Source organism: Pogonomyrmex barbatus, unplaced genomic scaffold, assembly GCF_055798465.1.
Source record: "Pogonomyrmex barbatus isolate J1 unplaced genomic scaffold, ASM5579846v1 scaffold4, whole genome shotgun sequence".
Taxonomy (NCBI): domain Eukaryota; kingdom Metazoa; phylum Arthropoda; class Insecta; order Hymenoptera; family Formicidae; genus Pogonomyrmex; species Pogonomyrmex barbatus.
This window is the reverse complement of record NW_028297138.1, coordinates 7924931-7948328: the sequence shown is the minus strand read 5'-3', so window position 1 is coordinate 7948328 and position 23398 is coordinate 7924931. Positions and strand designations below refer to the sequence as shown.

At 40.4% G+C, this 23398-nt stretch overlaps 1 protein-coding gene across 7 annotated transcripts in view; it reads left to right on the top strand.

Moving 5' to 3' along the window:
- LOC105425747 (uncharacterized) overlaps positions 1-23398 on the top strand; it is a 213964-nt gene that overhangs the window by 153663 nt on the left and 36903 nt on the right. For all 7 annotated transcript variants that reach the window (XM_089081198.1, XM_089081200.1, XM_089081199.1 and 4 more), the window contains one exon: positions 3035-3200. In XM_089081198.1, the coding sequence (XP_088937324.1) occupies positions 3035-3200 (166 nt within the window). The remainder of the gene's footprint in view (positions 1-3034; positions 3201-23398) is intronic.

Genomic DNA, 23398 nt, shown 5'->3' with positions numbered 1-23398 from the left:
TCACGTTTTTTCAGAGAATGGCGCTTGCCGAAAGGTTAATTGCCCCTATTGCAAGTTCGCTCCATTGCTTATTTCTCTTTTTTTTTTCTCTTCGCCTTCAACCTAGAAACGCCTATTGCAATTTTTGCAGCTTTTCCGCCTGAAACGCAACGCGCGATGTTTCGGGTCGCGGAGCGAAAGAGTTCGCTGCTTCATCGCGCCACAAGTTTCTTCGGCGAGTGAATAGGGCGAGGAGAGAAAAAAAATAAGGGTAGTTCCCCGTGGAAAAATTTCGTCGACTCGCAAAAAAACTCCGCGGAAACTGCGCGGGAGGAATGAACATTTCCTTTTCTTTTACCTTTTTTTCGCGGCATTTCCACCTTAGGTTCGTTACGGCGCGCCACGAAGAAAAGTCTTCGCGCGTCTTCTGCGGGCATTTACATAGAGTCCTCACTTTCTCGCCTCTCTTCTGTCGCTGTATTAAAGCATTTCACCTTTGCGTACTTAAAGGCACAAGCGGGAAGTGAGTTTCTCGACAGGCGCATCCCCAACGGTAATTGCGTCCGCTTTACGAAAAATTGGCTGACGGCGTTTGCATTAACGCATAATCGCGTAAAAATATGTAGTTACGTAATTTTTTTTTCCTTTATGCTCCTTTACCTAGCTATCCACAATGCTATTGTAAAACAACTAGAGAATGTCATTTTTGAAGTTTAACTTTTCATTAGAGGTTACTGTTTCCATTAAAAATCACGCAAAACATTTTTCCGTTAATATCCGTTGCATGAGAATTACAAGATTGAATAATATTTATCGCAGTTATATTTATATCGCGCGGCAATGAGTGTCGTGAAACTTTTCCTTTGATGTCATTAGCACGCTTACCAGTATTCGTTTGAGCCATGTTCGCGCTAACGAGGCAACTTTCCGAGCAAACTAACGCATGGATAATAAACTCGATACTCTTTCAATTACACGTACAATTAACGAACTCGCGAGCTTTTTAAAGGCTAAACAATTGACGTCCATCAACTACACGGTTCAATTATCATCCGATTGATCACGCCGTACTTAAGAAATTAGTACCAGCCCCGCTGTGCTTGTTATCAAATAATTAGCGACTCGGCGCGCCATCGTTGCGCCCTTTTGGTCGGCTTAATCGATTGTGAGCGGAGTTCAATCGATGCTGCAAAAAAGGTCCGCGTCTTAGAAACAGGGAAACGCCTCGGGAGTACGGAAAATGCGGGACGGAAAGAAAATTCTTGTGTTTTAAGAAAGGAAAGGCGAAAAGGGCGGAGCCGTTTACGATAAAAATGATCGAAGGAATGGTTTGCGCTGAGAAAATCGGAACCGGAAGGAGATGCAAAGAGTGCTATATAAATTGAAAAAACCCGTATGCTCGAAGGTAGACAAGTCCCATGTCTAATGGATCCGCCCATTATGACAACTGCATACACCAGAATTATAAAGCCAGACAATGAAGAAAGGGACGACAGTGGAAAATCAAGTCGCGTGGTTTTTTGCAAAAAAAAAAAAAGAAAACAGAAATGACAATGAAACTACTTTAACACATGCAGACGATACAGAGACGCAAATAGAATCGCCGCGACACGTCAAAACCTTTGTGATCTTGTTTAACGGTAACGATAAAAGTGTATCTGTGTCATTAAACAAACCTCATGTGTCGCTATGATATGTTAAAATGATATTAATGCGTATTCCTTTTTCGTATTCGCATGCAGCTGGCAGTAATGAATACGAGTCCATTATGCGTTTATGGAAATCACGTATTTGCATATGTTATGAAAGTGGAATAATTGGACGCGTAACGGTTTGTCAATCACCGTTTGAATATTACAACAACACAAACGACACAAACGCATTGACTTGCTTATGAAAACAGCTTTGAACTTTAATACTTTTGCATAATGCGGACTATTGACTAATAACGGATATCCCGAATTGTGATAAATTGTATAAATCGCCGATATCAAATATCGAGGCCACTTTCAATTTATTGGTATATTGTTTGTAATGTAATGTATATATGTAATGTTTGAGCTATTAAAAGAGTCAAAGGGAAAAGTAGAATGATAAATATGCATATTTTATATCTCTTTTAAAATTTACACTAAAATAATTAAAAATGATTAAAATTTATTTAAACCACTAATGTTTTGTGTTTTGTATCTTAGAATTATTATTATTACATTCATTATGTAAGCATTAATTTAATTTGTATTATGTCGCATACATAGTAATTATCATCGAAACGGAAATGCAAGTTATTCACACGCTACAAATTCATAGACCGTGAATTAGTATTGTATTTGGTATTGTCGTATATCGAATAATAATCTATAACACGTTGGCAGTGTTTTGGCTCAGTTGGCAATATTTCAGGCTGAGTTTCGAAAATATTAATTGAAAATCATGCGAACCGGATGCCGGGTATCTCGTTAGTCCGTTCTAATTGGCTAGCGCGTATTGTCGTTGACGCGTCCGCCCATTTTCCACTTTTCGAATTTTTCACGAAGCTGCCAGACGTATCAATTATTTTCGCTCTTTCAGCAAATCGTTCGCGTTCAGCGGAGCTCACTCGTCGGACAGCCGGAAATTGAGGTGGACCGTCGCTTTAACTAGTCTGTCGTCAATTGCCTGCCTTAATGAGCTTACAGAAAAAATTTCCCGGGCAGCACAACAAATATATTAATATGCTTCATAATATATGAGAGATTAATATTAAAATTTAACTAATTTTATTAAACCTGACATTGTCCTTTAAATGCATTTATTCATGGACGTTTCCGATAATTGAAAGAAAATATGATGAGGTCTTTTTTACATATATTTTCTGAGTTGTTAAAAAAGTATAATGATATGATAATTGATGAAAATCTTTTCGAAAGATACAAAGAGGAACCATATATCTGTGCATTTATCTGTAAATTGTATGGGAAAGAGAGAGAGAGAGAGAGAGAGAGAGAGAGAGAAAGAGAGAGCAAACGAAAGCTTCTGCTATATATATATATATATATCTCTTCTTGTCCTACAGAATGCGACTCTGTATACGAAGACACGGATTGCCACGACGGATGCGTTTTAGCCAGTCCCGGATATCCCGGGCTATATCCGTCGAACATCCGCTGCCGATACCTGATCACTTCTGGCCCGCGAATCTCCATCGCCATCAACTTCACGGCGGTGCTTCTTCCATACAAGTAAGTGCCTGACCATCCGACAATGTCAGACTGTCGAATCCACGGGGAAATGTTTCTATAGTCAGCAAGTTTCCTGCTTCCAACGAGCCATCCAGGAATATATATCTATACACACACACACACACACACACACACACACACACACACACACACACACACACACACACACACACACACACACACACACACACATATATATATATATACATATATATATATATATATATATATACTCGGGACGACGTATAAAACATGTACTTTCATTTTATTTAATTCCAGCGACGTCACCTGATGACGTCATTATACATGATATAAAAGCGCTATACATATGTGATGTTTAATTGTACGCATAAAGAAACGGTACCGCACGTGAAAAATAGTCCAAGAAAATCCGTTAAGCAAGCGTTCAAGGGAAGCGATGATTTTCGTTCGTGCACGGCACACACGCGCGATACAGCGCTCATTTCTAGATTTCTTTCGCAACCTACGTGCCACGAAAAACTACTCGAGTACTACTTTCGCAGGCCGAAGTTGTACAGGCTGTTGCACGACAAATTAAAACCGCAGGCGAAGAACTGTTGTATGGTTCTTTGGCGACTCATCTTTCCGCTGAGACGCTTCGTAATAGCGACGACGAAAAAAACGACGAAAAAAAAAGTGAAGTCAAGATAAAATTTTCGGATAAAATAGAAAGATGAGAAAGAAGAATAAAATTTACAGATTGGCTAGTTTTAAGTCGATACGTCGTCGATTTAAAAATCATTTGTTCGGTCAATAATCGAAAATATAAGTGTTTTCTTTCCTACTGAAGAAAATGTGTAAATTAAAATTTGGCATCAGCTAATTTTCTTTTTTTCAACTAACATATTAAAATTTTTGTCTGATCGCGGAATTGGAAATATTGGATTTTTAAATTATTAGGACAAAATAGTAATATTGTTTTAACATTGTTTGTATGCATTTGGATAATTATTATAAACATTTAAATGAGAATTGCTTTGCATTCTGTATTCTGTTACACCTGTACTATGTCGATTACGTCTTTGCGTTGATTTTAAAGTTCTGCCGAGTGTTTCTTCTTTCGTTTACCATCATCACCGGTTCAAATTAGCACGTTTCCGAGCAGAAATGAAAGAGCAACCGGAGAAAGGAAGAGGAAAAAAGAAAAATTCCCAACCTCTCTTTGCTATCTTTAGCCCGGGTATTTTTAATAAAACCCGCTCTTAAACGTAGCTCAGCTTGCATAACAAGCGCGGAACTCTCTTCACGCCGCGTTAACCTCGCATGCATATAAATCATTTTCCGCTTTACCGAAGAATCCGCAGCCGTTTTCGAGCGTGTATCACATACTTCCGTTTTTCGTTCCACGAGCAGAAATCAAGTATAATAATCTTACTTTAAGGAAATAACACTTGTTTAACTCTTGGATGACTTCCTAAAATTTTCTATAAAGTCAAATAGCAGAAAAACAATTTCAATTGTAAATTAAATGCTATCGAAAAAGAGTTTTGAAACTTCCTTGAAAATTACTCGGAAGAAAGAAAATTCGATCAAAGACTTAAAATAACAAATAAAAAATCAAATACAAATTTGTAAAACGCTTCTTTTATACATTCAACAAGTAAGAAAAATTTAATTAGAGATTAAATACAAAATAGTAATTATCAAATACGGCTAATCCTCAGCGAATAAATGCCTTTTAATTGATAAAGATAACAATTAAATAACAAAGTCGTGAGAAATTTGTAGACTTTCCGCGCTCAACAACTGCTAGAATTGATTACTGTTTCCTGAGATTCGCCTAAACGCTCGTGAGAATCTAAGTCGATTAACGTATACATCTTGATGACGTAGCGACGAATGAGAGAAACCTGGTTCCTCGACGCGATTCTCGATTCCGCAGCATACACGCGTTTGTACACGTGAGCGTTTCATCGGAGCTCGTACACGTGAGTGAAATCTGGTCTGCAGAAACGTCGCGAGTCAATATGCATTTGCTTCGCACTTTGTCGAGGGTGAGAGCCCATTTGTGCGTGCTCTCAAACGAAGCCGCGTACACGGAAGGGGCACGAATGCGTATCTCAGCTTGATAATGCATCTCGCGTCTCGTTTCGTCAACTGTGTCAACAACCGCCTCTCGCGTTTCTTCCTCCGCGTTCATCCCTCCGAGCAATAAGAATACACCCACGCGCGGAGCGTACCGCCATTGTGCGTCTCGAATTATCTCCCCTACGATGTCAAACGTAATTCTGCTAAACGTATTATATCGTAATTCGTCGGGATTTGCGCATCGTCGATCATATAACGTCGAGATATAACAATAAATGTGTTGTTTCTTTTGTTAAACTTTGTTTTCTTTGACATATATAGTTGAATGCTTTACTTGCGATTAGGCACACGTCGTTTGACTAATGAGCGGTTTTTAGAGAACAAAGCGATGAAATTTAACCAGAAAAAATTTTTTGAGACGTAAAAAAGCGAGAAAGGGAGAAAAAGAGAGGAAGAGAACGAGAGAAGAGGTAGACATGACACGTTCGCAGTGAGGAGAGCTGCACGCTGCAGCTGCATTTGCTTTTTCGCGGCGGCTGCAGTTGTTCTCCAAAGCTGGGCTGGGCTGGGCTTTTACACCGGTGGCTGCTGGAAAGCCATTTCACACGGAGTCTCGTAGTCGCGACTACATCGAACATTTCCGTTCTCTAAAGACGGTCGTATTTTAGACCTCCACTACTGGCGTTCTCGCTCGCTTTATTTGCGAATACTACGGCGGGCAGTAATATTGAAATGGATGGTCGGATGATCGCGTAAGGGCGCCTAGACTTTCTTTCTCGGACGTCAATTTCATTTTCAACGCTTGAATGCTTTTATAGTGGAGTATTCGAAAGAGGAAATATGAAAAAATATAATTTCCGCGACGGAAAGTACATCATATTTTTCATATAATACTTCATATCTATTATATATTCTATTTTAAAAGTCAGATTTAAATTTTACAAATTGGCTAGAAAATTTGCGCGCGAAAAAATCAATATATAAACGAGAAAAAATAAGTGTGCTTCGCGATAGCGCTCGTTTCGTCCCCCTCAAAACATTTTAATAGCGATGCGCACGTCCTGTAATCATACAACGAGAAACTTTGTTGAATTCCCGTGAAAAATATATCGCTTTTTGTGGCGACTACATTTGCTTTTGCGGCAATAATACACCGTATTTTTCAACAAGCTGCGGTATAACCCATTTCGGAAAACAAACTCGCGCAGTTTACGAACCACGGATTGCCAATCACTAGTTTAATGCAGTGCATCATTTCTATTGGATGACACAATTCGAAATGTATTACGGTCTTACAAGACCACGTGACATAAAATTGACAATTGTAAAGAAAGAATTGCGTTACTTTTGAATTGTATTTTCTCGATAGTTGACTGTTATTGCAAAAATAGTTAGATAAGTTCTTGCAGTGATTAATCTATTATTATTATACCGAGAATAATCTGCGATATTTAATTCAAAATTTATCCGCTGATCAAATTATTTATCCCAGAAAATATTTTCATTATATTTATAGAACACCGAATTTTCGACGATATCTTGACATCCTCTATATAATACTCTATATAATATTAATCTTTATCCTTTATTGTTTTATTATAATAGTTTTATAAATGAAAATAGAGTATAATAAAAAATAGAAAATATAATAGAAAAAAACAGAAAATAGAAAATACAGTAATAATTATAAATGAATGAAAAATAAGTGAATAAAATATAATAATAAATTTTATAGACATTGAGATATTGAGATGTAACTAGGAAAAATGACGGAAGGATTATATTCATGGAGCTAGTTTTTCAACGAGTAACAAAGTTAAATCATTTTACGTCACATCATATTTTTTTTTTTAATATCCAACCCGCCCACTATTGCGGAGAAAATATATCGACTGATGAAAAGAGTCGCGCGTTACGCAGCTTACACGATACTATTATGGCTGTCGTATATTCTTTGTGGCGTGCGTTCTGTGCAAACACGGTACAGTAGTTTAATTACCGGGCCGGTTTCCCAGGTATTTTCTCTGGATTTTACATGCAGGCAAAATTACATGGGCGCCGTCACGAGAGAGGCTTATTCGTGAGCGGCTGACGAGGAGACACGGCGGAAGAATCGCCGGCGTGTTTGCAACTGAAAATGCGCGCTACTCTATAATTGTTCCGTACCGAGTTTCATTTTTCGTAATTCTTTCATCGCGTGTAATTTCTCTGGCGGAATGTTTCGCGATAAAAGAAGGAAGAGGGAGAAAAAAAGCGCCGGGATATCGACTAACGTTAATTACAAACCGCCTGTTTTTCCCTCCCGTATTTATTCGCGCGTATCGCGAACATAGCGAGCTCTAATTCGCTACACGCGGAAGCATTAATTTTGCAGAGAGATCTTTTGGAGAAAACGGCGGACACATTAAATCGCGTACTCTTGATTCACCGTACCGCGTGTGTCGTGCGACGGTCTAGCGAATACGTATTAAAACAATACACATACATTAGCGAGATTAAATTGCGACGATTTTCTGTTCGCGATACAACACAACGCCCCCGCGCGACTGCTCGTTATACAGTTGATCATGCAGTTATTCCACGATTATTCATATCGTATCGCATATGTTATTTTCTGACATTACGGGTTTATTATTCCATGAGTTATAGTCAAGAATCCACTAACGTCTAAATAAGCCGCCCCGTATGCTGTAGAAGGTAAACCACCGTGTAGATAACGACCAACTTGCAGGAACATCTAGGGATCAGCCTCAAAGGATTTGCGGTTGCCAAATGCACAGGTTACCTCCTCTCGCTATTCATATCCATTATTCAATCTCATTATAATTAATCGTATGAAACTATTATCTCACGTGGTTGCTATTTCAATGACATTACCCTCTTTCCGGTGTAAATCAGAAGGATTCGTATTCAGGTTCACACACACACACACACACACACACACACACACACACACACACACACACACACACACACACACACACACACACACACACACACACACACACACACACACACACACACACACACACACACACACACACACACACACACACATGTATACACTACACATAACCTATATATATATAAACTTTCGTCTTCTTTTTTGCTAGATTATTTCTTGAGTCGCTCTAGCAAAAGTATCATCTATTGCAGGAGTAGCTATGCGTTAAAAATTTTTGTTAGAAGAGAACTTTATTTAACACGCTAGCAATAAAACAATTCTGTTGTTATAACATTTTGCTTTTATAAAAGAGTATGCTTAAATAATTATTTGCCTAAAACAATATACAAATTTATAAAGCTATTTTTTTTGGCTAGATATTTACTTGTAACGATAACAAATAATACATACATATTATATGCTATATAATAAGATAAATACGGCTATACACCTAAAATTGTAATAAATAATTGACGTTTAAAAATACCAAAAATCTTTTAATCTAGACGCAATCCAAACTTTTGCATCTACAATTTCCGGAGCAAAAGCACAGGTCATATTAAATACACAAGGATCATCTTTCCACACTGGAAAAATCTACATAAATCTTTCCCGTGAAATGCTTCTCATGTATATTCTTTGATTCTTTCTCTCTCTCTCTCTCTCTCTCTCTCTCTCTCTCTCTCTCTCTCTCTCTCTCTTCTCTTTCTTGATCTTTTTCTCGATGCATATGTTCCACGCCGGATGTTCATTCGAATCCCCTTTCCGCAATAGAAGAGAGTTTACCAGTATTCAGGTAACGACCAAGCAACTTGCAGGAATGTCTCGTAGAGGATCAGCCCTAAAGGATTCGCGGCGGCGGAATCTATGAGGCTCACCGCTCTCACCCCGTCGTACGGATTCATTATTCAGACTTAACTTGCGCACTTGCTCGCGTTAAGGGATGACAGTCGCAGCCGCCATGTGGTATGCCGAATTCACACCGCGGAAAAAGGAACCCGAGACGAGGAAAGGATTGGAGAGAGGGAAGGGGTTGAAGGCAATGGTGGTAAAGCACCCTCATCCATGCAAACGTCGAAATTATTCCAACTACATCGCGAGAATCCTGAGGCAGCGATTTTTTCCCTTCCCTCCTCGCTTCTCGCTCTTTTTCCGCTTCTACTTTCTTCCTTTCTCTCCATCTCTCTTCCTCTTTCTCTCTCTTCCTCTTTCTCTCTCTTCCTCTTCCTTTTTCATTTTTTTCGTTTTTTGGTCTATGAGATTCGCAAATAACCGGCTTTCGCCGACACCTAGACTTCTCCTCGTCAGCGATCCCGGATATGTAGGTTTTCCAAATTCTTTCTACATCTACGTCTAATTACATAGGATAATATCGCATAATGTTTACAGAAAAAAATTCCTCGAGAATTTCATTATATTTCATGTATTCTGCCTACATGCATTATTCCCACAGTTGAAACATCCTCAATACTGATAGTATTATCAAGTTAGTTATCTTAATACAATCTCCATACTGTTATCAAAGCAACTTGCATAAAAGCCTTTGCGAAAACAGGGATGCGTAAACAAAACAGTGCATTTTAAGTGCATTCAACAGGTTATCCAGCAACAAAATGTGACTTCTTTCACGTTCGTTGCAGGTCGATTTTTTTCTCATCGCTATCCTCTTAATCGATAACGATCTCCGCGCTGCAACTTGAAAAGACCGACCGCCTCCGTCATAAATTAATCCGACTTAAGCCGACATGCCGTAACAAAAACTAATTATCCCTTATCCTCGTACCAATTAACGTCGCAAAGGCGCGACGGTTGAATCGGATCTTTCGTGCGAACCTCGCGTGAATGATGGAGGTGCAGGCGCAAAATAATGGTGCCTCGCGTGTCGTCCTTAGCGATTCTCGTCGGCTGGAATTTAATAAGAGCCACATAAAGTTAGGGTGGATTCCCGCCTATTCGAGACGGTTTGCCGCACTACACGCGCGCGCACAGAATGCGGGATGTACATGTATGTGTGTACGTAAAACAGGAGGTAACAGAGGACCGGTGGGAGGTTGAAAGCTTTTGTACTTCTCATCCCCGGTTACCTATCTACCCTACCCTACCCGGGGGTGCAACCTTCTGCGCCAGGCCGCAAGCCGTTGTTCTCCACGCGTGCTATTGGCTGTTACCCCGTGTGTTATCCCGGCCGCGGGATTTTCTTGTCGACGAGCCATCACCGGAGTTTGCGTATCCTTCTTTGAGGGATTAGATTGCAGCATGGCAGCATGCGCTTTAATTTGCTCAAACATTCTTTAACTTGAACCGGAAGCTTGGAGCTAAACGAAATGAACGAAAAATAATGTGCTCGTACTCTTGATTACCGCAACTTTCGGGCATGAAATGCAAAGCGTGTATCTCTTCGCGGCATAAATTTCTGTTAAACAAAATGTCCCCGAGAGAAATTTTTTTATTTTTCACATTATACAAATGAAACGTCGTCTAATTTAAAAAAAACCAGCTTGGAGTTTATTTAAAATAAGAATAGCGCTTGGGGCACGCACTGTTTACGGCAAAGGCGCGCAAGACAGATGATGTAACATCGGTAGAAAGAGTTAATGACGTAACTGTGGAAGGGAGGGAAGAAAAAAGTGGTTACCGCGCACTTGTAAAATTACAAGCTTCGCAAGATCAAACGACACAAGCGACGTTGGCGAGTTTCAATTAACGTAATGCAGCGTCTCCCTGTAAAAAATGCGACAGCGAACAGTTTGCGTATTAACTGCGAGCCTCGTTCTACCGGCCGCGCCGTTTGGCCCGCGTGACACTGGCGGACATTAATTAAATTACATGGTAAACGCGCTTCAGTAATTAATGAAGTGTCACGAAAATCGAACTACAGGCCGATACCGCCGGCCGGCTCGTTGCACGGGATTTGCGCGGGGTAACGAAATCAAGTTACATCAGGGCGCATTGAAGGTATTAACGATATCGAAAATCACTTTAAAGCCGACGCTTGCCGCTTACACAACGTGCCTGTAAACAATGTTACCGAATTTGTAGACAATTGACATAAACGCGATCTCGTTCGTTTAGGCAATCAATTTGTCCGGCCTGCAATTTCGACGAGATTAAAACTACGCGTCACGGAGAAACGCGTGTTTCACGGATCAATTGTATCCGTCATATTTCCAAGTGTAATCTCAGAGGGAAAAAAAAAATTGCTTCACTTTCCACCTTCGTAAAGCCCTCCTTCCTTCGTTGCACTTTGTTTTCAAAATTACGTTATAACTCATCGGCGTATCGTTTATGCCGAGATTATCACCGAGAGGTGGCCGATTTCGTTTTAACATGGAAATTCCAGCGGACTCTTGCGTTCTCTCTACTTATCATCGTCGGGCATGCAATTTCGTGATTACGCTGCATCTACGGGCGCACTTACCGCTACCATCTATGCGTCCGCAATGTGCGTGATATTGCACGGAGCACGCGTGTATGTACGAAGGTAACGTGTTCTACCCTGAATCTACGTTTTCGCAAACCCGCGCGTAATTAGACGCGTTTACGCTGAATTGTCGCTGAATTTGCAAAATGAAAGAAATCAGCGTTTGTATCGAAAATTCCGTCGTCGGACAAAATAGAATTGATATTTTTGTAATATATCGTATTGATTTCTTGAGGAGTGTAATATATTCAGGCAAATTGAAGCAACACGTATTCGTCAAATCGTATAAAGTACCGCGCTATTTATGTCTCGATTGTGGACTATTATTTTTGACTTTCTAGTGAAATTCTCCTGTATCAAAATTGTAACTCTCTGCGTGACAATGTGTCTCTTATAAAGTCTAGTTTGCGAAGAAAGAGCGGATGTGCGAATAAAAGAATAACAACATCAAGAAACAAAAAGCTTCGACGAAAATATTCGCTAATTCAGACATAAGAGCTTATCTAAATAATACTTAACACCTAAAAACCTAAAACTAAAAATCTAAAAATTTGAAAGCTAAAAATTTAGAATTTAAAATACTTACAACAATTTTCGAACGCGTAATAATAACTACGAATTATTATAACTTATTCTCCCAATAAAGAAAGAGAATGACATCGGGTCTAAAAAAAAAAAAGAAAAATCATGATCTTCACCGCAACGAGGTTATTCCCCCGTGCAATCATAATTTTCTTTTTTTTTTTCAATCGCGACAGGAGGCAACGCTACGGTAACGAAATTCCATCAAGCCAAGTCGATACGTGAGATTATTACGCCATGTGACGACACGATATTACTTGCCGCCCCTTAGCGTCGTACAGCACGAAACTCTTCTGTCACACGCGGCACATTGTGTCACACGTCACGCCGCGGGCGCACTCACGCTCGTTAATATCTGTGGCTCGCATGAATGTTCCCCGTGTGAGGAAAATTCGTGTCAGCACGGCCGCACACATAGGACAGCTTGGCGTGTCCTAAGGGTATATTCTGGAACCACACGCAACGAAATCTCATTTTTATCGCTACTTACTGATAGAACCGTCCTGATACACGTAGCATAATAACATAATAAAGCTTCGTGCAAACATTAAAAACTTTGTGCAATATATAAAATATATACATATAAAATGATAAATTAATAATTCCTTTTTCCTTTGTGAAGTTATATCGAAAGTGTAAAAGAAAGAAATTTATTATTATTAATATATGAAAGAAATTTATTATTATTAATATATGTTTAAATATCCGTGCGCGAATTTATCGTTTTACTCACAATAAATGTTTTTAAAAATGTTGAACGTTGAATATTTTATTTTCCCTTGATAATTTATCTCTTTTTTTTTTCACCGATCCACCTGATAATCCTGAAAATATATGCTTCGTCGTGATTATCGGTACCCCGGAGTGTAGTTGCGCGACAACGCGACGCGAGATAATTATCCAAGTCCGTATGCGCCCATGTTTTTTGTCGTCCAGTGAAACTCGCGTAGGATATATATATATATGCGTCAGGACGTATCCGTGCGCGCGAAGTTCTGCATACTGCGAAACCATGTTCGACGGCTGCACGTAATTGGGATATGTGGACCGATGGTTTGCTCACCGCTCGGCTAATTTCATCCTGCGAATTTTATTTTTCTTTTCTTCTTCTTCTTCTTTGTCACCCCCGCGTCCTCTCTCGCCCCGTTTGCAGCCTCGGGCGTTCCTTATACGTTGCTGCATCCGCTTTCGAGAGTAAGTGACTTTAATACGCTGAACGACATTTTGACGGTGTTACGGGACACATCGATATGCCTCGTAAATTCTATAAATGCGACACATCGCCATCCCTTCCGGTTCTCGACATTTTGGATTTTTGATGCGGCAAATTATGAGCGGAGAAAAAAAGCCATATTCCGTTTTATAATAAATTAAAAGAGAATTGATAGATTTAAATTAATTGAGTTTTTTTCTCACATTTGGAGAGAAAGAGAGGGGAAATATTATATTTTTAATATCTTATTGTTGATGTAATTTTAACGAGACTTTTTTATACTTATTCTCTTTCTTTTTATTTTATTTCTATATAATTTTATTTTTATGCATAAAAGTAAATAGAAATGTAGGCAGGTAGAAATGCTGTCCAATTAAGTCCCTTATAGTAGGTATATACTAGTGTATATAACAATCTACAAATTTTGTCGCAATAAATTTGTAAAATCCAGCCTATACTCTTTATATAATCGTTATAATTAACTCACCATGAGCAATTCGGACATACTTTCCGCAGACGGATTATAAATAATTTCTACGTAATGAATCGCTAGTTATTAATTATATCAAGCCATTCACTTTATATTACATGCTTTTGAATAAACGTTGGTATTATTTAAGCTCTACAACGTAATAATTGCGAGATTTGTATAATATTATTCGTAACATTCGGAAATTACATGAAATATATATAATTAAATATAATTAAAACATTAACAATACTTAAATTAGACCTACGATGATAAACATCAATGTATATTATAATTCAATCATAATAAATGCATGGCATTTCAAATAACTTTCAAATGCACGATACAATCGTCGCAGTATTGTTACAAAATAGCAAATTTGTATTAAAAAATTGTAGAATTAAAATATTTCGTTGTTTCAATTACATTATATTTCCTTCCAATTTTGCAGTTAATTAAATTCTCACTCGTTATTTAATCGTTCTCGTAACGTTACTTCAAGCACGCCGAATTACGTCGCTGGCAATACACGGCGTGTCGTCACATTGCATCCGCGTTGTTTATGCTTAACACTCGCAAGCTGCGGTCGCGGCGACCGCACGGTGTTGCGCCGGAAGTGGCCGCACCGAGACACGGTAACGCGCGGAATGTCCGCGAAGTCGGTGGTTCCCGTACATCGACAAACAAGCCCGCTATTCCATCGCATTCTGTCCGCTGGATGTAAAATTCTTATGAGGTTGTTACGACTCCTTGTCCGGAAACCAGGGGGGATGGCTCGTAAATCCGATGGCGATCTGCAGCAAATTACGGAAACACAGCGAATTTCTCCGCCGTGGTATCGTTAAATTAGAATTGGGTCCAATTGCATTATTTATTCGCGATTATTTCTCGCGCGTAAATTCGCGCGTGACAATTTGCGTCGACACGAGGGAAATCTGAGAACGGATAGAACCCGCGCACGCAAAATTGTCCACCGCGATGTTCCGCGATATTCAACGCCGACTCGGCGGAAAGAACGATATTTAATTACCGACCGTTATTTAATTCCGACATAAATCGATGAACGTTTTCCAGAGAGAGATTATTTAATCGCGCGGCCCTTTTTAATTACCGCCGCCGTTTTCACTTTGATGCATTAACGGAGGGTATATTTGTGTCACGACCACAGAAGATCGTGTCGCGTATTGCGCCGCAAGTAGATAGAGCCGTGGTTACATATTATCCCGCTCTGCAGCCGGGACGAATGCAATATCGCCACGCGTGTTATTTGTAGGTACCTCGCATATCCTGTCGTACGTGCCTGCAAAGTGTAACTCTAAAATTCCTGCGGTATATAACCGAAACGTTTATTCCGCATACGATCGAGCGCGTCGGTTAACCGCGTTTTCATAACGGCAAGCGTTATGACAGTTATTCCAATCAGCTATTAACCATTCCGCTGCATTCAACGAACACTTTTATTTATTAATAAAAGTGCAAGAATTACATTACTTGTCACTATTACGAGTCTTCTACGTAAATTTCGAGGAAAAAACTCGGGAAAAAGATTTTCTACACTTTTTTTTATATCAATCTGGATGGTAAAATTGAGGATAAAAATATCGTGTGTGTTGAGTGAAAGAAAAAGGATATAATAATTTTAATTAATAATCATCTTTAACACTCTTTCGTCATTTCTCTCATTTCCGGCGTGCTCTCATGAGCAACTAATGTAGTTTGTGACTTGTCGGGAAAAACTTTTCTATATCGATCTGGATAAGATTGAAGATAGAAATATCGAGCGTTTTGAGTGAAAGAAAAAGGATATAAATTTTAGTTAACAATCATCTTTAACACTCTTTCGTTATTTCTCTCATTTCCGGCGTGTTCTCGTAAGCAACTAATATAGTTTGTGATCAAGACTTATTAAGTTGTACATCATTTCACGCGTACGTATGAACTTGTTCATCGCATATATGTATATAGCATTACGCTGGGAATAGAAAGCGGTTGCCGCACCACTCACCAACAGCCGGTCTCGTCGCAATATTGCATTGGATAGTTCACAGGCACACATCGCCTCGCTGGTCCGTATAACGTATTAACCTGCGTAAACTTCACAACTTCGAAGTACCGAGGTAAATAATGTACATATGCTCTCGCGATAATTCTGCGACTAGACTTTGCAGCAAAATTTTGTTTCACTGGGCAGACGAGTCCCGATATTTTTCTCTCGTGAAAGTGGATTACAACAAAAGACGAATATAGTATCAGTCATAATTAAAACTTATCAAATATTTTAAAAAATTAAATTAAACATCAAATCTTTTTATTTTTGCTTTTCGTTATTTTAAAACATAAATTTCTTATGTGGGCCGCACCACCGTTATCTTGCTTCAGTAAACATAATGGTATCGTCTCTTTTGCAAATTTGTATTCAAGAATAAAGTCTTTATTTTATTTGATTTATTTGCACAAAAGTAATTAACAATTCTTAATTAAAAATTAATTTTTTATTAAATGCTTAATTAAGAATTAGTACGACTAAATACGAAATAATTCAATAGCACGCTCTAATTAATTAATGCGTGTTTCCTTTGGAAACGTTTAATTAAAAACGTAATCGTCGTAGGCTAGAAAATCACGTTTTGCACCGTGGCACTCGCTCTTTACCGAGAACTTGAAATAAAATTACAATCGAGGACCTCGCCAACCAATTGGAAAAAATCTCCCGAGTATTGACAATAATCTCGACTTCCTTGCAGCGACGTCGAACTCGCTCTACTGCCTAACATTACCATAAGAATGAGAATTTCCGCGCGACGACGAACTATCTATCGTTAGATCCAATTATTTCCCGAGCCATCTAGGATGGAAGAAAAATATCTGTCGAGAAATCGTTGTGCCCGATAATCGAGGTACTTTGCATATTTCTCTCTCGTTCGATGCGGGACGGAAAATCAGCTGAATGAAACGAATGAACGACCGAATGAGAGACAGATCGGCGAAAGGACGACGAAGAAAAATCCTCGGACGGCGAATGGGAGAAAGTTCAGGGCGGGGAAAAAGTGCAGAGAGACAGAGCAGCTTCGCGAATGAGGCAGCTGCAAGAAGTCGCTGCTGCCGGGCTGAGAAGAGAACCGAGGGACCGGAGCAGTAGTTCGGTTATTTAAATCCCAACGCTTGATTGGTCAAAGCAATGTAAATGCTTCTTCCATCTTTTTCCCCCGGCTGAAGTCTACACCACCCACGGCAACAATTTCTCTAATGCGAATCTCAGCTACGGGACCCACGGTGATCTCACGGCGAAGGAAAAAGAGGGTTGAAAGGAGACTCGCTGGGATATCCTCGCAGCAGTCTTCTTCCTCTCCGTTCTCTCATTCCGCTATCCTTTCCGCTCTTCCATAAACGTATTGATTTATATCTTGGCGTTTCCTGGGAAAAAGATAAAGCGAACGAAGAACGAGAGACATCGCGGATTTTACTACATTCTTTCAATCTAATCGCGTTTGGGGATATTGCATTTTAATGTTGTTTTCGGGTATGCAGGATGAAACTAATTGACGTAGGATTAGAAAAGAAAATGGAGATAATAACAATTAACTGAAAATATAGAAAAAGATTAAAATGATTAAAATATGCATAATGAACATACATGAATAATAAATTATTACAATAAAAATCGTATAAACATAAATAACGCCAATTGATGAAAGAATCTATAGTGAAACATTAAAGTTGAAGATTTTGTGCAAAGGGAATAGTCTTCCTTATATAAATTACTATGTTTCATGTGTTTCATTATAGTGATACGAGAAACGTGCAGGAATGACATAACGAGTACATGCACCCTCGAGAAATAATCGGCACGTGTGTAAACGGAGGCAATAACACCTAAGCCCGGGACGTTCGTGCCGCAAATTCCCTGACAAACGACGACAGATTGAGATATACGATGTCAGTGGCCTTTACTCACCAAGAGATTTTATTAAGGTCCTCCAACGACGGTGTAATACTCGCGCAACCCCGGGTTACGTAACCCGGGGAATAGATAGCGCCCTGCCACCGGATCTGCCAGGCCGGAGAAGGAGAAAAGAGGAATCCATGCGCACGGACGACGCGAAATATCAACCGGCGACGGCGGTGGCGCATCTGCGGGATTGCGCTCTGATAACTGAATTCCGAAAGGACCGTTCTCCGTCGACGAGCGAATCCCTTCCGCCGACTGGCAGGCGGCCGCGCCTGGTCGGAAAATAAACCCCGCCGAGACCCGGCACAGCCCAGCTGAAATTCTTCGTTCCCGAGTTGTCTCGTGCCACGTGCTGGCTGTACCTCATCGCTCGACCGCGACGGTTTTAATTCCGCGAGACTATCCACCGCCGACCCTCAGGGATCGCGTCCCTCTCCCTCCTGGAGGGGGGGGGGGGGGATAACGGACGTGGAAACTGCAGGATAATAGAAAAGAACGCGACGTGAACTATTAAAGGATTTCTTCTTGTCGAAAATACAGGCGAGAGTGATAAAATTGTTGCTCGCGTAACTCCGTTTTTTCCGCCGTAGCGGGCTCCTTTTCTCCTCGACCCGAGCAGACGTAGCGATGGTACGGTTTAATACTTAATGAAGAAGCGATAAAATGGCAACAGAATGTTCCCAGTTTTTAACATTGCAAATTTAATACTGCATAGAATTCCCTATCTCCCTATGAATTATTGTATGTATTATTTCCTATTGTGTAGTACCTCAGAACGTAAATTAAGTTTCGCTGCAGGGGAAGTTTCTCGACCAGTGGGGGGGAATTCCACTATAGAAGTTCTAAACACAACTCTCGCAGGATCTGGCCGACGTAACGAGTTCGAGTGCGGCTAATGATCTATACGCTGAACTCCAGTCCAGACACGGCTCCGAATGCTGATAATATAAAGTGCGCGCAAACGAATAGAGCAAACAGCGTATACTTTTCCGATTCCGCTAACGAACCACTCCGGAGTCCTCGCGACATTTAAGTAAACGTCTGTGCACCATTTCGATACAAGAAGCAACAGCGGGAACATTCATTCAGATTAATTCGTCACATCGGCGATGCGCAACACGATTTAAGACAAAACTATTCGAAACTAAAAGACCGATGTCGGAACATCGCGAGCAATCAAATGAGCAATTGACGATCGAGAGAACAAATTTTCACGATAACTCTCGGAAAATTTAATTAATCGCACGGAATGAATCCGCGCTATCACATTCGATACAAGATACTTATCGTGAAATCATGATCGATGATGATCCCTATCGCGAGTGGTTTATAGCCATCACTACGAGGACCGGCAAGAAGAGAATTCGAGCAGGGCCATTAATTCGTACGTGTTGGTGTCAGCCAAGAACGGATAAGTGCGCCCAACGGAAGATATATATCTCCATTTAGGCGGAGATGGGACTTACTCGTTAAAACCAGACCTTACACCGGGGGAGGCCGGCTCTCTTAATAAATCCTCTCGTTGTGCTTGCGCGAGCCCCAGGCTCGGCGCGGCAAAATCGCGGCATCCTCGCACCGTATTACGATTATATTCGTCCCCAATTAAGCGCTACATCTTCGCCCGTCCCGACTGGCTAGCTATGCGCCGAAACGAGCTGTCGTTATCTTCGTACGCGGATATTATCGAGATAATATCCGTGTCATCGCCACAACGTTTTAATTAAGAGTCGTCGCACTTGTTGGGATTATCGTGCTAGCTTGCGCTAGCAAAGTCGACGCCGCGCGAAATTCGCGATAATGAGATCGGGCGTAATACGACAAATACGAAGCTTCAACAATTACGTGCGTCGGTGTTTCCGCATAGTCTACCGAAGAACTGATTTCTCCGAGAGAGAAATCTCCGAGATCTTGGAACAAATTAGAATTTACAAAGGTCTTTGAAAAGGTTTATGTCAATAAAGCGGATCAAGTTTAAGTTGATATCTAGAGATAATCCAATTATACATATTATCGCGATAACGATCGGCTTTCCTAATTAGTTTAATTGGCAGTGAAATATAAAGCGAGCCAGAAACGACTGAATTTGCACGGGGCGCGATTACTCTCGAGGTCATTCACTTTTCTCATTAAAACTTTCGAAAACCGGTAAACCACGTGTACTCCTACTTTTCTTGTCTTAAATACTTTTCTTCAAGACAAACGAGAGATCCACGAGAGGAAGCGGAGTGCGTTCTTTAATAATACGAGATTTATCTCGTTAGAGAAATTTTTCTCTCCAAGAAATAGCAAATTCACCAAACCGAACGCATTTGCGTTTAAAAAAGAAAATAAGGAAAAATCCGTGCTTAATACATTTGCACCCGTCTCGCCTGGCAAGAGATACGAATTTAATACATTCGCATTCGCTCCGGTCTTATCGGATCCCCAACGGATTTGATTTCGTCAGAACGCGAGATTGATTGAATCGGGGGTTTTGGAACCAATCTTGAGGCCGCGATGGTGGCGGCGGCGGCGGTAGCGACGGCGGCGATATCACCGATCGATATTCGCGACAAGATTGCATGCGATCGGCCGTTCGGGTCAGCAGCTGGAACGTGACGGATTACATATAGAATAATCCTTCCGTAATTCTGTTTGACGTATAAAGAGAGAGAGAGAGAGAGAGAGAGAGAGAGAGAGAGAGAGAGTGCCGCCTTGCTTAATAATGCCATGCGTGTGCCCTTGAGATCCCCTGATCGCGCAAACCGCATAGTCATCCGCACAAGGCTAACGCCAATCAGAGTAACATTACGGCTATATAGTTACGGTTAGTTAGTGATAGGCCGTAATAACGTCTATAAGCCACTGATTGGACAACGGGCGTGATCTGGACCCGCGATACGTCCCAATCGGGATTACGTTGCACCGACGTAGTCAGCTTTACGAACATATAAATGATATTGATTGCGACTTCCCTGTGGTCAGTAATAATAACGGCCGATAGCTGTCATGCCCGTTATTATTGATAAATGATTATAATTAAAGATAATAATGATTAATGATAATATTATTCTTCGTAAATAATAATTATTAAATAATTATTAAATAATTATTAAATAATTTGAAATTTGGTCGGTGTTTATCATTATAAATGGCAAAGTAGCGCGCGTATTTGACAGGACGCTTTTATGAGATGTATCTGTATATATTTTGATTTACAGCAAGATAATTCGATCTCAGTATTAATAACGAGTGACATTTGTCATTATTTTAAGAATTCACTCGCGCTGCACAGATATCGGATATCTGGAAAATCGGCTTAGATTATGGATGCCAAACGCGCGGTATTGCGCCAGCGTAGCATCCGACAAGAGAAAGTTATATAATCCAACATAATCCCAATTAGTGCACCGAAGACATTACGTTGCGGATTAGTTATACGCGTATTAATCATGTCTCGCCATAACAACGTACGAGACCGTTTTGCATCAATTTCGCTCGATTTATGCGGCGATGGCGCGTTATAATTAACAAACGCGAACTTACACTGACGGGAAATTGCAATTTTGAACTTCTTATTTTATCGATCTATTCGGAATTTAGACGTCGCGAAGTAAATTTAACGGATTGAAAACGGACGAGAGATGTTGCGAAAGGGAGATCCGTTCGACTCAAAAATTCGAGAAATCCATCCGCAATTCCATTCGACCGGTAAAGCATATCTTTATATCTTATCAAGGTGAAACGATGAAACGTACCGCGGGAAACTCGCGCTCCTTGAGTTTCCCGTCTCCAAAGAGAATAGAAATCCTCGTGCGCACAAGAAAGTTCGGCGGAGAGAAATATTCCGGCGGGAGATAAAAATCCATTCCGGATAGCCGAGTTCGTTCGACTGGTCCCGGGACTGAGAAACCCTTTTACGCGAATCCCATATCGGGGATCTCTGTGCGAGCATATTCCAAACGCGCGCATCGATGCTTCGGTTCCCTAATGCGCCATGCCTGCCGTTAAACTCGTGAGATCTGTTGCTTAACGTCATAGTCAAGCGGAAGTTACAAATGAACGCCCGAACAGTGTTTGGAGTTTAATTAGCTCCGTCGTAAGCGCTGTGCGTGAAATTTCTGCTTGCAATAACAACAACAACAACAACAACAACAATGATGCAATTTCCTACGGTTAGCGAAATCGCTATCGGATTCGAGGAACAAATTGAATCTTAGCCCTCTTCCGATTGTCATCGCGGGAGCGAAAGAAAGGAAGCCCCGCGCGTTTTGGCATTACCATATTTATTGGCGCGGGGGATTGATGAATAAATCAGTATACTATACTACTTATTAACGTTTAGAAATATTATATCTATATTATTTTCGGAATACATTATTCATGAGGGACGGAAGGCTGGGCGAGAATTAGCATAATGTGGTGTGCAGCTGTACAACAAATATGTCGTTCGGAAGATTATTAATGTGTCTCATGTGTCTTTTATAGTAATTATATCAAAATAACGCCCGCGGTTAGCGAGGCTTGTCGCTAAACCAAGACAAACCGTAATCGAGAATCTCGCACGAACGTATTTCTCGTAGCATAAGAGGGATGAGACTTTAATCTACTTTACTGTCAAGACTCTTGGCGTGCTGTCTCAGGCAAGAGGAAAGGTATGGATATCAAGGACCATTTATATGCGCAATAACGGTCTCTTTATTTGTGCAGTGCATTACGATCATAAAAGGTGGTGTTTCGCAAAAGCTTCACATATAAATCGAGTCTTCGCGATTTCTTCCCGGAAATATTAACGCTTACGCTGCGCTAAGGAAACGCAAGTTTAATAACAAGAAACTTTGAGAAACAAAATATCTTAAAGTTTAATATATGCGGTATAGATGAAATCGGTATCCTTAATCATTCCGCTTTACTAAGGAAGCTATAGGTGCTACAGTTTCTAATCTTCTTCAATAGCTAAATGCTTCTTTCGACTTGTTATCAGTTAATTTCAACGACAAACTGCACGCTTTGATCTTATTGCATTTCTCAACTCGCATTATTCTCGTAAGTTCTCCCTTTACGCCGCTCTTCCACAGCCAACGTGGTCTGTTTTCTGTCGCGCTGTTTCATTTACAAGACTTAGCGCTCTCGAGATACATCAACATCTGTACCGATACACAAGTTCGCCGGTATACCTCGGTGGAGTAATGTACATTCCACGTAGTAGTCTTGTCTTCCGCGTCGAGAATGCAGACAACTCCCTCGAAGCATCCTCTCGATTCTATCTCTCGACAACACCGAAAGAGCATCCGCAGACATTATAGGTGAGATGCTGCATTAACGGCTGGATTGTTCGAAGGTGGCTCGTAATTAACTAATAAGCACATCCCACGATGGTGTTTCCTAGCGGCGTGAAGAGAGCGATTATCGACGGCGAGAGAGAAAGAGAGAGAGAGAAAGAGAGAGAAAGAGAGAGAGAGAGAGAGAGAGAGAGAGGGAGAGAGGGAGATATAAGTGCGATTTCGAGCATTCGTGATTAATGGACGCGACGGAACAATAGGAAGACAACATGGAGCAAGATGATTTGAACAAAACGTATACAAGATTTAA